Source organism: Mya arenaria, chromosome 4 (genome assembly GCF_026914265.1).
Source record: "Mya arenaria isolate MELC-2E11 chromosome 4, ASM2691426v1".
Lineage (NCBI taxonomy): Eukaryota > Metazoa > Mollusca > Bivalvia > Myida > Myidae > Mya > Mya arenaria.
This window is the reverse complement of record NC_069125.1, coordinates 68898046-68916787: the sequence shown is the minus strand read 5'-3', so window position 1 is coordinate 68916787 and position 18742 is coordinate 68898046. Positions and strand designations below refer to the sequence as shown.

Sequence of the window (18742 nt, the reverse complement as noted above, 5' to 3'; positions counted from 1 at the left end):
CGTTTTTTCCGTCTGGCTAATATTCATTATTTTACATTTTTATAACGGTATTTTGTCTATTTACGGACAAGGTTCCTTTACAACTTAGTTTATGGACAGTTATTGATAAGTATTAACTTTTCTTACAATATCTAAATGTTTATTCATAGACGCTTTCCGATTGGATTTTTTAACATCCACATAATGGGTCTTATAATACTCATCTCACTATTAGGACTTCTCACACTATTGGTAAATTATTAAAATGTATTATTCCAGGTGAGTAATCGTAGCAACTCCCCTGCAGTTGACAGTATAGTTTGCGTTTATGATAAATATCCGTCAGGTGTATTGTAGTCTCCTAAATTTAGTTATAGTCTAAGACAATATCTCTCCAAAATGTATAGGAGTTCCATAGCTTGTCCTTCATAATATTTGTCTTTACAATACAGCGACTGATACTTTACTTATTGTATGGTAGACACTGTCCACTGACCATCGGAGGGAGTGTTTCGTGCCGTATTAGATTAATAAAAACTATTTTTAGGCGTTCTTAATTATTTATTGAAAAAGCTACGTAATGATGACCTTGACCTTTGACTTCGCTTTCGATTTGTTGAGTCCATAATATATTAATTGCATGAATATCTATATTTTGTCAAGAGGAGGGGCAGAATAATTTTCCTTGTAACTTGTGAACAGTCAGTGTCATTCAAATTTCAAATACACAGTATGACATAATAGTCTAGTAAAATATTTGAAATATGGTAATTGTAGACGTTTGCTGTAAAGAAAAAACGTATCAAAACTCTTCAAAGTTGTGACACATTCGCTCGTATTCGCCACACATATTTGAGGAATTCGAACGAAATACTCACATGTGTGACGATTTCGTTTGTATGGAAAATAAGGTTTAACAAAAGCTTGCCGATGACACTATATATTCAATTAATACTTTACAGGCATGATACGCACAGAGCATCGCGCAATAAATATATTTTATTTCCGACCAAAAAAAAAATTAGGCATGTGTATTTTTATTTTATATCCTCCTCGTACGCATGTTTGTTTCTCGGTCTTCCGTTAAAGGAGATAAAAAATGAAATAAGCGTTGCTCTTTTCAACTGTGCTCGATATCCCAGGGACCAGCCAAAATAATATTATGTTTTCTCAAGCCAGTCAATATCTACTTTATCAAACCGAACAAAAATGTCTTATTTTGAAGTATTCGATGTAAATCAAGAGAACAAAATTTGATTTTTATAAGTTCAACAGGTTTATTACATTAATTTAAATGTCAATAACTCATTCTTTCTGAAAGCTGCTAATCTTGCTGCCAGTTTTGCAACAATTGTCGGCAGGTAAACAAAGCGCTCAGGTAAAGCAGACTTATGTAAGACACTATCTGTAAATTTCGTATTCGTAGCGTATTGGCAATTTCATATGTTCTGCCAGCTTTATCCATCATAATTTTCTCATATGGCGCTTAATTTGTAGTGCCATGTCATTGTTATGACGTCAGAGGGTAACCGTGCGGCAGAGGGTGACAGTGCGAGGTGTTAGTCGAATATATTGGCCTGGCGTTTTTACTCTATGTTCTATTGAAGCGAGGTATACTAATGTACAATTATTTATTTTCTTAAACGATGCAATTCTTGGCCACATTGCATCGTTTTACACCTCAGGCTGGATGTCCATAAAACAATCAGCATCTACTTATACTACACTTCAGGCTGGATGTCCATAAAACAATCAGCATCTACTCATACTACACTTCAGGCTGGATGTCCATAAAACAATCAGCATCTACTCATACTACACTTCAAGTTGGATGTCAATAAAACACTCAGAATCTACTCTTACTTCACTTCAGACTGGATGCCCATAAAACAATCAGCATTTGCTCATACTACACTTCAAGCTGGATGTCAATAAAACAATCAGCATCTACTTATATTACACTTCAGACTGGATGTCCATAAAACAATCAGCATCTGCTCATACTACACTTCAGACTGGATGTCCATAAAACATTCAGCATCTACTCTTACTACACTTCAGGCTGGATGTCCATAAAACAATCAGCATCTACTCATACTACACTTCAGACTGGATGTCCATAAAACAATCAGCATCTACTTATATTGCACTTCAGGCTGGATGTCCATAAAACAATCAACATCTACTTAAACTACACTTCAAGCTGGATGTCAATAAAACAATCAGCATCTACTCATACTACACTTCAAGCTGGATGTCAATAAAACAATCAGCATCTACTCATACTACACTTCAGACTGGATGTCCATAAACCAATCAGCATCTACTCTTACTTCACTTCAGACTGGATGTCCATAAAACAATCAGCATCTATTTACACTTCAAGGTGGATGTCCATAAAACAATCAGCATCTACTTATACTAACTTCAAGCTGGATGTCCATAAAACAATCAACATCTACTTATATTACACTTCAGGCTGGATGTCCATAAAACAATCAGCATCTGCTTATATTACACTTCAGGCTGGATGTCCATAAAACAATCAGCATCTACTAATACTAACCTCAGAGTGGATGTCCATAAAACAATCAGCATCTACTCATGCTACGCTTCAGGCTGGATGTCCATAAAACACTTTAGGCTGGATGTCCATAAAACAATCAGCATCTACTTATACTACACTTTAGGGTGGATGTCTATAAAACAATCAGCATCTGCTCATACTACACTTCAGGCTGGATGTCCATAAAACAATCAGCATCTACTTATACTACACTTTAGGGTGGATGTCTATAAAACAATCAGCATCTGCTCATACTGCACTTCAGACTGGATGTCCATAAAACAATCAACATCTACAAATACTATACTTCAGGCTGGATGTCTATATAACAATCACATCTGCTCATACTACACTTTAGGCTGGATGTCCACAAAACAATCAGCATCTACTCATACTACACTTCAGGGTGGATGTCCATAAAACAATCAGCATCTACTCATACTACACTTCAGGGTGGATGTCCATCAAACAATTAGCATATACTCATGCTACACTTCAGACTGGATGTCCATAAAACAATCAGCATCTACTCATACTACACTTCAGAGTGGATGTCAATAAAACAATCAGCATCTACTCATACTACACTTCTGGATGGATGTCCATGAAACAATCAGCATCTGCTCATACTAAACTTTAGGTTGGATGTCCATAAAACAATCAGCATCTACTCATACTACACTTCAAGCTGGATGTCCATAAAACAATCAGCATCTACTCATACTACACTTCAGACTGGATGTCCATAAAACAATCAGCATCTACTCATACTACACTTCAAGCTGGATGTCAATAAAACAATCAGCATCTACTCATACTACACTTCAAGCTGGATGTCCATAAAACAATCAGCATCTGCTCATACTACACTTCAGGCTGGATGTCCATAAAACAGTCAGCATCTACTCATACTACACTTCAGGGTTGATGTCCTCACAATCAGCATCTACTAATTCTACACTTCATGATGGATGTTCCCACAGCAGTCAGCATCTACTTAAACTGCACCTCAAAGTGGATGTCCATGAAGCAATCAGAATCTACTTTAACTACTCCCCAAAGTTGATGTCCATGAAGCAATCAGCATCTATTTATTCTACACTTCAGGGTGGATGTCACCACAGCAATCAGTATCTATCATATTACACTTCAGAGTGAATGTCCTCACAATCAGCATATACTTATTCTATACTTCAGGGTTGATGTCCATAAAGCAATCAGCATCTGCTCATACTTCACTTCAGGCTGGATGTCCATAAAACAATCAGCATCTACTCATACTACACTTCAGGGTTGATATCCTCACAATCAGCATCTACTTATTCTTCACTTTATGATGAATGTCCAGACAGCAGTCAGTATCTACTTAAACTACACCTCAAAGTGGATGTCCATGAAGCAATCAGAATCTACTTTAACTACTCCCCAAAGTTGATGTCCATGAAGCAATCAGCATCTATTTATTCTACACTTCAGGGTGGATGTCACCACAGCAATCAGTATCTATCATATTACACTTCAGAGTGAATGTCCTCACAATCAGCATATACTTATTCTATACTTCAGGGTTGATGTCCATAAAGCAATCAGCATCTGCTCATACTTCACTTCAGGCTGGATGTCCATAAAACAATCAGCATCTACTCATACTACACTTCAGGGTTGATATCCTCACAATCAGCATCTACTTATTCTTCACTTTATGATGAATGTCCAGACAGCAGTCAGTATCTACTCATATTACACTTCAGGGTGGATGTCCTCACAATCAGCATCTACTTATTCTATACTTCAGGGTTGATGTCCATAAAGCAACCAGCATCAATTTATTATATACTTCAGGGTGGATGCACATGAAGCAATCAGCATCTACTCATATTACACCTCAGGGTAAATGCCTCACAATCAGCATCTTCTTATTCTACACTTCAGGGTTGATGTCCATAAAGCAATCAGCATTTACTTATTCTACACTTCAGGGTGGATGTCCCCACAGCAATCAGCATCTACTCTTATTACTCTTCAGGGTGGATGTCCTCACAACAATCAGCATCTACTTATTCTACACCTTAGGGTGGATTTCCATGAAGCAATCAGCATTTACCTATTCTACACTTCAGGGTGGATGTCCCCACAGCAATCAGCATCTACTCATAATACACTTCAGGGTTGACGTCCTCACAATCAGCATCTACTTTTTCTTCACTTCAGGGTTGATGTCCATAAAACAATCAGCATTTACTTATTCTACACTTCAGGGTGGATGTCCCCACAGCAATCAGCATCTACTCATATTACACTTCAGGGTGGATGTCCCCACAGCAATCAGAATCTACTTAAACTACACCTCAAAGTGGATGTCCCCACAGCAATCAGCATCTACTTAAACTAGACCTCAAAGTGGATGTCCATGAAGCAATCAGAATCTACTTAAACTAGACCTCAAAGTGGATGTCCATGAAGCAGTCAGAATCTACTTAATCTACACCTCAAAGTGGATGTCCATGAAGCAATCAAAATCTACTTAAACTACACCTCAAAGGGGATGTCCATGAACCAATCAGAATCTACTTATTTTACACCTCCAAGTGGATGTCCATGAAGCAGTTACAATCTACTTAATCTACACCTCAAAGTGGATGTCCATGAAGCAATCAGAATCTACTTTAACTACTCCCCAAAGTTGATGTCCATGAAGCAATCAGCATATACTTATTCTACACTTCAGGGTGGATGTCACCACAGCAATCAGTATCTATCATATTACACTTCAGAGTGAATGTCCTCACAATCAGCATATACTTATTCTATACTTCAGGGTTGATGTCCATAAAGCAATCAGCATCTGCTCATACTACACTTCAGGGTTGATATCCTCACAATCAGCATCTACTTATTCTTCACTTTATGATGAATGTCCATACAGCAGTCAGCATCTACTTAAACTACACCTCAAAGTGGATGTACATGAAGCAATCAGAATCTACTTAAACTAGACCTTAAAGTGGATGTCCATGAAGCAGTCAGAATCTACTTAAACTACACCTCAAAGTGGAAGTCCATGAAGCAATCAGAATCTACTTAAACTAGACCTTAAAGTGGATGTCCATGAAGCAGTCAGAATCTACTTAATCTACACCTCAAAGTGGATGTCCATAAAGCAGTCAGAATCTACTTAATCTACACCTCAAAGTGGATGTCCATGAAGCAGTCAGCATCTACATAATCTACACCTCAAAGTGGATGTCCATGAAGCAGTCAGCATCTACTTAATCTACACCTCAAAGTGGATTTCCATGAAGCAGTCAGAAACTACTTAATCTACACCTCAAAGTGGATGTCCACGAAGCAATCAGCACCTACTTAAACTACACCTCAAAGTGGATGTCCATGAAGCAATCAGAATCTACTTAATCTACACCACAAACTGGATGTGCATGAATCAGTCAGCATCGACTTATTCTACAAAAAAAACACACGTCCGAACCAGATTAAAACTAAAGAACAAGTGAGAAAGGCGCCAAAATAAAAAAGGGTGGACAATTAAACATTCGGCAATGAGAAAAAGTTCCCTCCCTTAAACATTATTAAATTTCCTCAAAATTTGTTAAATTAGCATCTTCTATTTCTTCACATCAGGATGACGTCCCCACAGCAATCAGCATCTACTTATATTAAACTTCAGGACGGACGTCCATTAAGCAATCAGCATCTACTTATACTACATTTCAAGATGGATGTAAACGTTTCTGGATTGCTCCGATAATAATCGTTGACCTGTGTTAGTCTCACGCAACAAATGTCGTTTAACAGTATAAAGGGACTGCTTCCCTTTAGCCCAAATGTCATCAAGATAACCACAAATAAAACAATCATATATAACAGTATCCCGACATCGTGCCAAACTAGATAAGGGGTATACGTCCGAACGATTGTTATGGACATCTCTTCGTGTTTGAATCATGCCATTTTGTGTCATGCATATTTGTCGTTTCAGTTTGGCATTTAATATATCATTAATTATACATTTATGTTGTTGTTGTTGTTTTTTCAAATACTTGTAGGGAACCAGTTAATTGTGCTTGGGCAGACATCGACATGTCGGTACATTTCAAACAAATCGTTTATAGCAAGTTTCTTAATGTCTAAATTAGGTTCGTTTTAGTTGAAGCAATCATTCAACGTTGACAATACTTTATGTACGGAAACCATCGTGTGGGACATCACATTGCCATGATTTAGGACTTCGTTTGCGCATTTCAACCCTTTAAGTGTTTGGATGTGCATTTAAAGTTCGAAAACATTTATGGACATTATTTATAAACGTGCATTAAAATTTCATGTTGCTCTGTATGTGTTAAAATTGAACATACACGGCATAAGTGCATTATTTGTTCATGCTCGTTGTAAGGTGTGGTGGGTACAGCTTTCCTGAGCTTTTTACATTTCCTATTTGGCCTAAAGTTTTATCTCTGTTTTTCTCTGGCCTAACATATCTTTGTAAGCGGGTGTGAAGTTTGATTGTCGATTAAGCGTAATGGTTCATTTATGTAAAATATGAATGAACTATTGATCTGACATATTCTCCTTTGAAAATAAATTGCTTACGAATATATATTGTTCAGTACACTTTATACGTGTATTTCTTGAATCGCATTAACCATTTTTACTGACCACGTTCATTAATGTATTTTACATGCAAGATTTACTTATTGTGCTTTAATACTATGAGTAATATATAATATGTGCTCGATTAAAGTATCCGGCCTGCGGCACGTACATGTGCTCATTGTCTACTATTATCCTTAAGATAACTAATAAATTATTTATGTTTGGCATGTAATGGAATAAATTAGAAAACATAAAATGATCCAATGGAACCGCCAAAGACAAGCACAAAAGACTATGTCTTTCATTTAAACTTCGGTCCTTTAAGCTTAAACACTATATACCTTTATAAAGATTGTCTCTCTCACTTAAACATCGGAACTTGAAATATTGTGCCTTACAGAGAAACGATTACAACTTTCTTAGAAACACATTGTTTGTAAGTACAATGCGGCCTTCAAAAGTTTGTTAGGAAGGGTGACATAGGTTTATCGAGACAGATCAATTTGAAAAATATTTATACGAAAGTATACGAGAATTCAATGCAACCTGTAATTCATATTTTTATGTTGAAAAATCGTACATTATAAATTACATACATAATCGAATAGGAAAGGACACACTAATCAAAGTAAATGATTACAACAATTGTGTTAAAAAATTCTCGTCCAAAAATAAAATGGATAAGAGCAAACAACAAATACACGATAACATAAATATGTACATAAATAAAACTGTTGAACAAATTTGTTTCAAACGTTCCTGAGCAATTGACAATAAATTTACATGATTTTATGATTTCGGTTTCCCATTAATTATTTTTTCACTTTTAACTGTTCGCACGAAAACACATGTACATCCCACGGCTATCCTTTCGTTAGATCTTGTATACGTGCATTCCTTGTTACCGTTTGAATAGGCGTGATTCTTTCTTAGCACAGGTTGTGTGATAAATACTTCTTTACACGTACTATTTGTAACATCTTTGGGTTGTTCATGTGCATCATTATAACACTTCTTGCAGCGACACCTTGCTGTACCAAGAGTTCGGGGAAACCTTTCTTCGTCATGAGTAATCATCAAATACCACGGACAGGTTGAAATATCCATAAATTCTATGCCCGATTTCTTCTGTCTTCTCTTGCACTTCCGTTTACCATACCAGAAGGCGATTTTCTGTCGTCCTCCTTCACCATTCATGGTGTCGATATCTGTGCCCGGTATCTGTGGAAACAGGTAGGACGGGAAGAAGGTCTCGTCTTTGGTACTATTGTAGAGAATTTCTCTTAATGTTTCCTCACTTGGTTCTTTACAACTTTCACTCAAACTAATCACTATCAGCACCAGTAGACATCCAAGGACGGCTAGAACATCTACCTGACAACAAGGAAGATGTTTATATGAAAAGCACATTCTTCCAATGCACAAACAAACAATGTATTATATTCCCAATTCAATGACATTAATATCTATACAAATGTGAATGAATTAACCTAAATGCCTTTCCGTACCTGCATTTTAACTATGCATCTGTTTTTATCAATTTTGAAGAGCTGTTTGATTGATACAATAGTTAAGCTTCAATTTTGAAATAAATTTATATTAGTACACGTAATTTTCCAAACGTGGAATCTGCGTGCTATTTATACACATCTTACTATTCCAAAAAGGCATTCTGTACTTACAATGGTGTAGCCCCAGGGTATCCGAAGCGGTCAAAACTGCCGCTGTGTCCCACTTTCAGGTAAATATTAATTCACACCCCCAAATGGACTCTTACCAATAAACGATAATGTGCGTTAAATTCCGACCACATGCTATTGGTAGTGGACGAGAAATAAGGAAAATATTTTCTTACTCATTCAAAATTCACTCGGGATGTTTTTATATTTCAACCTAAGATGCATATAACTATTTTTAAGTAACCGGTGCTATCAGATATGCTAATGAATCTACGAATGTATTAATAGATAGCAAACTCATGCGATACTAAGAGGTTAGAGTTTTGAGTGTGAGTCAACAATTGGATTATGCATTCATACATATCTATAAATCAAGACAAATCATTAAATACGCGGAAAGTTGGTCAACATGTCCTGGAACCCACGCACGCACAGCCTTCAACGACAGCGAAAACATGGTAAAAGAACCGTGGCTTGAAATGCTTAACATCATAATGAACGAACTATTGTTAAAGAAGTCAAAAATATTTTATAAGCAAATAAGTAATATACTTCCATCGCGCAACGGCCATTTACTGAAGAAAGACAGTGTTATATCATACTTAAAGTATAGCTTTACTTGTGTGTATTTTTTGTCATAAAAGTTGTACGTAGCCATGTTCATGTTCAAGTGAATATTCAACAAATAATAAATCTTACACATGTTCATTGACACCTGTTTAAAAAGAAGTTTTCCTCACGAATAGGCATTGGGAAACGATAAATATTATTCTTTTGCAAGTTGAACAGAAAGTGTTAAAACGAACATGTTTCTGCTCTCATCTGCATTTCACTATCAGATCGTTTAAATAGGAGTATGGTGGCGCATAACTGAACTGAATTTTCACGTCGATATTAAACCGATAAGCACACAAGGAAGTACATTATACCGTTGAAGTTAAGAAACATTACCTTTCAACTTAACTTTTTTTTGAAACTCTTTATCTTCACTTCCGCATTTTACCAGGTTTGCAAAAGATAATACACGCTTTACAAATAGAAGTAAAACAGTATAGAACACTTTCCATTTGTATTAAAAAAGACATTAACGACATGTAAGAGCATAAAATCCTTGTTTTGTCAATAATATTATACTTTAGTGTGTCATTCAATTACATTATAGCTGCGACGGCTCTTTGACATGTAATACGATCAAATAATAATGTATGAAAATACTCGAATCCGTGTCTCATTTCATGTCTTTATGAAATAGTTATCAAAGCAAGATAGCCTTCACCATCATTTATATTTTTGATATAGCCTTTCTTAGAATTGTAACATATTTTGCATTCCAACTATTCCTGATTCTCAAACAGATGGAAAACAAAATTAATCTAAAAATGAGATAACAACACTAAATCTTCGAAAACTCGAACTATGATTTTGGCGACTTTTCGTTAGGCCTAGATTCATTACTTGTTTCTTAGAATGATTTTCTAAATGTCGAACAACAGTGGTTTAAAAAAGTTCTGTTCCAAATATATTTTTTACTTTACATTGGTCGTTTTAACGACGTCAAGATGATTACTTTTCACATATTTCGATATTACAAGTTTATCTAAAATATTTAATGTTTCGCTTGATTGATGCGGTCTTGAAAGTGTATCCGAATCAGCAATGTGCATGTAAGGTGTTGTATAAATGCACAATGTATTCACCAAAGTACAAAAGTGTTTCAACGGGTGAGTTTTATATCTTTCATTAGTTGGCATATTATACGAACTTGACGTTTAAGTGCTCTGATAACATGCCCCAATTTGCCGAACAATTTGGAGCTCCCTTACAAGTCTAAGGTCACTATTTTTGTATTGGTATAGTTTGTGTTATATTATTCTCATGAAGAAAATTTTAGCCTAGCGTTTTAGCATGTTATAAAAAGTGTTTTAGATTTTTAAAGGGAAATCATTGTTAGTATTTTATCATGATAACATTTAACATAAGCTTGTTACGCTGATTATTTTCGAGACATTGGGGCCATACATACTATTTTATTTGAGCTAAAAATGGACTCGTTTCTCTTGATTTACATTTTCGACGATACATATAAAATGGAAATAAAAATGTGTTGGGTCGTCTTTTTATAACAAACCAACATGTGGCTGAAACGTGCTCAATTTATGTAATGAATTGGGAATTAACCGATTCGCATGGCTCTATTCATAGACTTTTCGAGTATTCCATTTAAAATTATTATCAACTGCAAGACAAACTATAAATCACATATTACCAAGCTTATCAATGCCATAAAGAGTATAATTTTAGGGGAAGTAAAATATATGCAATTGCCTTAAGTGGAAACATCAATTGAACAATTTGATTTAATAAGGTAAAATATTCCTTTAGACAAATCATTTCAGTTCATTTACGGGGTGGTAAATCCTTTGGAATTATGTGTAATGAAGCTTGGTAGTTAAAAGTATTTATTTCGGGTTTTCTAACCTATGCCAACCACAAATCGAAGACGTTCGTAAAGCATGAAACTCGCACGGGATGTTTGTATTTCGACCATACAATATTTGCTTTTCTGGTCTTTGCTGTCTTGCAGAGTCGTGGTGTGTATAAATGATATTCTTTTAGAAGCAAAAGTGGTTATGTTGTAATATATTGTACATTCATTTGTAAATATATTATAAGAACTGTTCCACATAGTGATTTAGTCAGTAAATGATATGAATAATGTAGTTTTGTTTGAATTTCGCTTACTGTTCTTAGTTGTAACGTGTATATTGCGTGTAAATCTCTTTAAGGTTTCTGGCGCGGCCTGTACTGAACCAGCGAACTTGACTGACATTGTGGACAGTCTAACATCAAAACTTGAAAACAACTTTTTTGAAGCTATGGAAAGAACGGTTGACATTTCCTCTGTTCTTGAAAACATTGAAGGTCAATTGTCAAAAGAATGTGACTCACTTCAGATGTATCTGTCAGGAGAAAGACGATGTAAGAAGTACACTGAAAACACCCAGAATGCCACAGTGACATCCCATTTGTCTTGCCCTTGGTACAGCGTGATAGACTACGATGTGAACAGAAGGCCAAGTATCATAGTGAAAGCCAAGTGTTCTTGCCGACGATGCGCCAGAAGTGTGCGTCAAAAACTGAGGGGTCGATGTGTGCCTACACATAGTTATCTTCCAGTCATCCGACGAACCTGTCGAAACAACACATACGTATACTTTTTAGACGAAGAAGAAGTTGACGTTGGATGCACTTGCGAATTTCAAAAGGTTGCACAATAGTTTGTGAATGGCGTTGCTGGACAATAGTCTATTGTGCTTTATAGGTGACTAAAGGGAAATAAATCAAAGATTTTACATACATATGAAAACATAATTATCACAACTTACTTGTTTTATACAATGGCATTATTCTAAATCCTGTTTTAGTGTATATTACAAATTAAAACCTTAACAAATGTTGAGTCTTTTTCAAATATGCGATAAAGGGACTTTCACGAATAAAGGTATTTACATGATTTTTGTTTTCTGGTTTACCCAACATAAAAGACAATACTCTCCCGTAGTCCACCGAAATGGCCGTCAACGAGTATCCCTGATCGCTCATTATTATTGTAGCTTTACTCTCACGCATAAGTTGATGTTACTATCTTAACGATCGGTAAAATAAATACAATATAAGCTTAAGCGCGAAACAAAACATCTCAAATGCATGTGCCTTTTGATGTTGCGTGTTCGAAATTTTGCGATGTCGGGGCGTAGCGCTGAAAAGGTGATAAAACAACAGTGAAAATACGGTCGATGGTTATGTTGACTTTCCGAGTTGGCGGAGACTTAGACGCGTATATATTCGGTGTTTCGATCTTTCGTCTATTCAATGCAAATGATGTATGACAAATGAACTAGAATCTGGAAAACCAAAAATGGAGTACTTGCTCCGTATTTCCGAACTCTGGGGAGCTCAATATATCAAATATTTAAATAAAAGTACGCGGCAGTTTCAAATAGTACTTTTCAAAATATATCATTTTAACTAATTATTTTTTTCTAGATTACATATATTCAACCCCTTACGATAACCTGTGATAGATAGGGAGATTATTTTTGCATACTTAAAATCTGTACGACTATTCAGTGAGAAAAACTGTCTAGTGGGTAACGAACCGGGCGACCTTCGGTAGAAATAAAAGTCAATACACAGATGAACTTGAGAACCTTGCATATTCATGGACATTACCCAGTACCAAGAGCAAACACAGATGAACTTGAGAACCTTGCATATTCATGGACATTACCCAGTACCAAGAGCAAACACAGATGAACTTGAGAACCTTGCATATTCATGGACATTACCCAGTACCAAGAGCAAACACAGATGAACTTGAGAACCTTGCATATTCATGGACATTACCCAGTACCAAGAGCAAACACAACTCCAGGTCATAATGAAATCGCTGAAAGCATTGAAAGTGTTATTTTTACTTTTTTACAATTCTGTTTACAGGAAATAAACATCGAATACAAAAAAAAGCTTTTGAGTGGCCCCAAAATGTAACCAATAAGTGACTATGATAGGTAATGTAGATTGATGAATTTTTCATACAATAAGCTAGTTTCATAACAGTAACTGATAAACCTATATGTCCTTTTCATAGAGAAAAGAGATATTACATGTACTACAAATGAACATAGCTGCAAATGGGCTCCTGGGAAGAAACCAGTACAGGTGTCCTTATTGAGTGGCAATGAAAAAGTCCAACCCGAAGGTGATCGACCCTACTGCCTCCTCGGTGAGAGGCGCACACGTATACCAGTTGATCATACCATCCATTCCTTGACCCAAAACATATCAAAGGAATATCGTGCAATATATATTAACCTGTTACGCTACATTTTATACTAAAAAATGTTGCGTATGTTTAAATAAAGATATTTTTAAAAAATAAACATAACTTTCCGTTTATTAGAGAATTGAATATCCTGTCTTTCAAACGTTTTCTTGTACTTAAAGCTAAAAAACTAGTATCTTCTCCTGAAGTTTCTACTGCCATTGACGATATTTTAAATATAGTTCATTACAATGTGCAAAATTAACATTTTGACGTCAAAATTGATCTAAAGTTACTACGCTTTGACGTCAGTAAACAACATCGCACGCGTTTTAGTGAAATTTACAAAAATGCGTTTTCTACGTCAATTATTTTCACAAATTGATCATGTTTTTCCGGTTAGGATAAAAAAAATCCCACCCCTGGGCACGCTGCGTATCCGGTAAATCGGGCAAGCCACGTGACCGACATGCATGCTGTATCTGGGTAGTCCTCCGGTCGGATTCAAATGAGGGTATCAACATTTTCATTGAGTATGACATTTATGTACAAAAACGACGGGATCACGCAATTAACTACATAGAATATCCTATCCCTAATCATATCTAATATCCTCTTCCTAATCACATCGACATATCGATCCAACACTGCAGGACTTTGATATTTCCCGTCAAATGTTATGGACCGAAAATAGATATTTCCTAAGAGAAGTAACAACTGAAATGTAAAAGTGGGACTTTTTAGCTCACCTTAGCCGTAGGCTGAGGGTGAGCTTTTAGGATCGATGAATGTCCGTCGTCTGTTCGTCGTCCGTCCACACTTAGTTTGTTAACACTCTAGTGGTCACATTTTTGCCTCAATTGTCACGAAACTTGGTCAGGATGTTTGTCCAAGTAATTACTCTGACGACTTCGAATATGGGTCATCTGGGATGAAAAACTAGATCACATGACTCAAAAATAGAAACATCTTGTTAGCACTCTAGGTGCTACTTTCTCAGGCGAAATATTCTGGAAATTTATCAGAAAGGTTGTTTCGATGATTGATAGCTTAAGTTCGAATATGGGTCATCTGGGGTCAAAAACTAGGTCACAGAGCCCATATATAGAAAAAAAAACCTATTTAACACTCTAGAGGTAACATTTACAGCCCAAATATATTGGAAATTTGTCAGACAGGTTGTTTCGATAATTTCTAGCTCAAGTTCGAATATGGGTCATCTGGGGTCAAAAACTAGGTCACAGAGCCCTTTTTTTATTAAACTAACACATATTTGTCATGTTTTAACACGCCTGTTTAAAAACTGGACATATAATAGTTCCACCTATGGTGTATGTAAGGGCAGACAGGCACCATCCAGTATGTAGTCCTATCAATTACTTTTGAACCCTTTGTCAAATCCAGGCCAAATTTGGTCAGAATGTGTATGAACGTGTTTGATAATGAGCAAAATTGCTGTAGATTTCCGAGAGTTATTGCGCTTTGATTATAGAAATTACCTAAAATTGCTCTTGTCCTATCAATAAAGTTTTAACCATTTCTCCAATCATCACAAAATTTGGTGAGAATGTAAACGGGCATAATTTATCAGAGAAGCGAAATCTCTGTTATTGCCCTTTAATTATCAACAAGTATATCACAAAGTTTTACTAAGGTGAGAGATATAGGGCCATCTTGGCCCTCTTGTTAAGTTACTCTCTTCGCTCTGGTAAAGTAAAAAAAGAAGTGGAAACTTGCTATTTCGAGTTAGCGCTATTTGTAAGACGTCCGATCCAGCCAGTTGTCGCTAATTACCGTTCAATAGTTTTGTGTTTTTGAATAAGGAATTCTGCATCAAAACATGTTGAATGTCTTTCGTCAAACGACTACTTAAAACCCATTGGTGTAAGGTGTTTTCTTAAGGAATCCACTGTCATTCGCCTTGTAACTATTTATCCCTAGTCCGTCCGCAAAGAAGAGCAGTATTCTGTGACATCTCGAAAAAATTTGACATGAAGGTCTTCTTTAAAACGTGAGGGAAGTAGTATTTCCGGTTTCTAATTATTATTATTATTATTATTATTATAATTAATATCATCATCATCATGACTTACTGATTATCACAGTAAAAGAAACAATGCGTTGTCTTGTTTGATAATTGTCTAATACTCTTACCAGATGGAATCCCACAAGGAGGTTTTACTCGAGCATTTACTTATACATCATTGTCGACGACTGTAATAACTTAAGATTTCATAAGCTTTACACACATTTATTCTCGACAAGCATCACAGTACAACTGAAAACATTTAGACATTACAAACCATAAGAAAACATCAAACTATATATAGTCTATTTTCACATTACTACATCCTTCCCCTCTAGTTGAAGAGTTCATTCATGAATCCATTGATAAGTTTTCCCTGACCTTCCATGAAATAAAACTGTCTTGTTTTGATAACATATGATGGCATTTGTAAGTTGAATCCTGGGGTTTGCAACTATACTCCAATAACAGAACGTTATCAAGTTAATGTGAGTGTTGACTAATCAACATGTCAAACACTCTGTAAATATACATGAGAACAAAAACCCAATGCCCTAGATTAGCTTTCTTTGTGAATTTTAGTAGATATACATAGAAATATTTATTCTTTCAAGCAATCATTCACATAACTTTATAAACATATACACATGGTTATTAATTATAATAGCATATACTTGTATATAAATATTGATACATACTAATTTCCTATCAATTAATGAATGAAATATCAGTTATGACACTTGACACTTATGTGGATGGTTAGGGATTATTATGCCCTTTTAACATACAACCATATTTTAAGAATCGTTTATCACACTTAATTCTTGTTACGTTGCCGGTTTGCTCTCGCGTTGTGGTCGTTGATACTGCTGTTGTTGTAGCTGTTGATTTGGTGTTTGCTGTGGTTGTTCCGCTGCTATTGAAGTGTCGGCGGTGGTTGACGGATCCTGCACTTCTGGCAAACTCACGAAAGTATCCTGCTTTTGCATGAGCGTAGCTGGATTTGAAATTGAGGGTATAACATCCTCCAATTCAGGCTCGTCTGTGGTAACAACACAGTGTCGGTCACGCAAATGATCTAATGTTTTTTTCAACAAACGACCATCATTTGGTGAGTAACACCATAACCAACTGTGCCATGACGTTGCTTCTTTAAACCACTTTTGATTATACTACAGCTCACTCTCCCAGACCATTGCTCGCTGCGTGGTAACTCGCAACTGGAATGTGCTTTATTCCATTCTTTTTCATGAACTCGTCAAATTCTGAAATAGTGAATGCACTACCATTGTCTGTGGCCAGATGCTGGCATAGTCAATATGTAGCAAATGTCCTTTGTAATAGTTCCATTGTCACTGCTGAAGTCGCTTTGTTCGTATCGAATGCTTCGATCAATTTCAAATGAGCATTGTTTATGACCAAAAACATTTCCCCCATGACTGGACCTGCATATTCGACATGCAGTCTAACCAAAGGTCGTTGCGGCCATTCCCACAAATGTAATTTCAGTTCTGTGGGCATGTTTCTGTTTGTCTGACATAATTGACAGTCTTTCACATGTTTTTAATTGCAGTGTAAATTAAAGGCCACCATACATACATTCTGGCTAAGGATTTCATCCTGTTTGCGCCTGGATGTCCTTCGTGCAACGTGTCCAACATTGTTACACGTCCACGTGGAGGTATAATTACACGATTTCCCCGAAGAATGCATCCATCATGCATGCTCAAATCCCAGCAAAATAAGGTCTAAATTCCTTATCTGGACATTTTTCCGGACATCCTTTTTTTTGCAAAAACACAACTTTTGACATTACCGGATCCCTTTGCGTCCATAGCCTGGCCTGTTGTGATGTTACCGGCGTTTCATCATTTTTCGATGGCTAACACAATTTCGTTGGAATTGGCGATCCAGAAACCTCTGTATGTCTGACTTTCACAGAAAATACCCCACCCCCCTCCCAAGTCAAGCTTTATTTTTTCAAGCCAGTTTCTTCCAAGGAGATTCGACCCATCATTATTCATCACAATGATCGGCAATACGATGTTCTTGTCCTCGTATTTCACGTTTACGTTTCATTTCCAAAGGATTGTTAAATGCTCCACAGAGTATGTATTCAACTTTGCCTTAGTTTTCTCAAGAGATGAAGATTCTTTCAACCCTTCCTAGGTCTCCCGATTAACTTTCGTTGCTGAAGCACTAGTGTCCAGCTCCAATGACACACTTGTGGAGTTCATTTTAACCTTATATGGCTTGTCTGATCACCAATGTTATACATGGTGTACACTTCATCATCGTCATCGTCCTCCACAAAGTTCTGCTTTCCTGGTCCCTTTTTAAACTGTTTTGGTGGAAGCTGTTTTTGCTGTTTCTCCGCTCTACAAGAGTTTTGCAGATGTCCTGTTTTGGAACATTTGTAGCAAACACAGTCCTTATATGGACATTCATTTGGTCCGTGAGTTGTACCTGTCTTCCTATAAATGGTCTGAAAGGTAGCTTTTATCATTTAACTCAGCAAAAACAGTATCACTTATTTTCTCTTCGAATACACACCTTACTGTATTGACAGTAGTTCAAATAGCGGGAGTAACAATCCATAAACATCTGGGTGTTACCTTTTCTAGTACCTGCTCGTGGCATGAGCATATTCAATTCGTCAAACAGAAGGACTGGCAGAGAATCTCCCTCATCAGATCATTGAGATATCTCCGTGATAGTAAAAAGTTTAATATACGTCATTTTTCGACCTCTGTTTAAATAAGCAGACCGGATAATCTCACGCAAGCAGTCGAAGTCGACCTCAAAAACAACGTATTACTTGGCGCAGCGCGAATCATTTCCGTTGCAACACGACTTGTTTCCATAGCCAATCCGTATATTGAAACAGTATTTACCCTATTTTACATGATTTTTTATTCTCGAGTACCAACTTAATCAAACTCCACTTTTTCCTTCTCGTGTTGGCGATACAACTTCTTTAAAAATGAGTAATTTGTTTAACCCTGCCTAAAATGCCTCGTAAAGAACATTTCGTTGAGCTCTTTAATGCTGTCAAC

At 36.3% G+C, this 18742-nt stretch overlaps 1 protein-coding gene across 2 annotated transcripts; it reads right to left on the bottom strand.

Moving 5' to 3' along the window:
* Positions 1 to 7703: 7703 nt before the first annotated feature.
* LOC128232237 (interleukin 17-like protein) lies at positions 7704 to 9293 on the bottom strand. Of its 2 annotated transcripts, none has more exons than XM_052945681.1 (2): positions 8665 to 8803; positions 7704 to 8530 (listed from the first exon to the last, which is right to left on the bottom strand). In XM_052945681.1, exons 1-2 carry the CDS (start codon positions 8668 to 8670, stop codon positions 7946 to 7948), a joined length of 591 nt encoding a protein of 196 aa, XP_052801641.1. In that variant the 5' UTR covers positions 8671 to 8803; the 3' UTR covers positions 7704 to 7945. The 2 variants fall into 2 exon arrangements, 1 of the variants encoding a protein (XP_052801641.1); XR_008260511.1 differs by lacking the exon at positions 8665 to 8803 and adding an exon at positions 8839 to 9293 and having other exon boundaries at positions 8391 to 8530.
* Positions 9294 to 18742: the final 9449 nt, after the last annotated feature.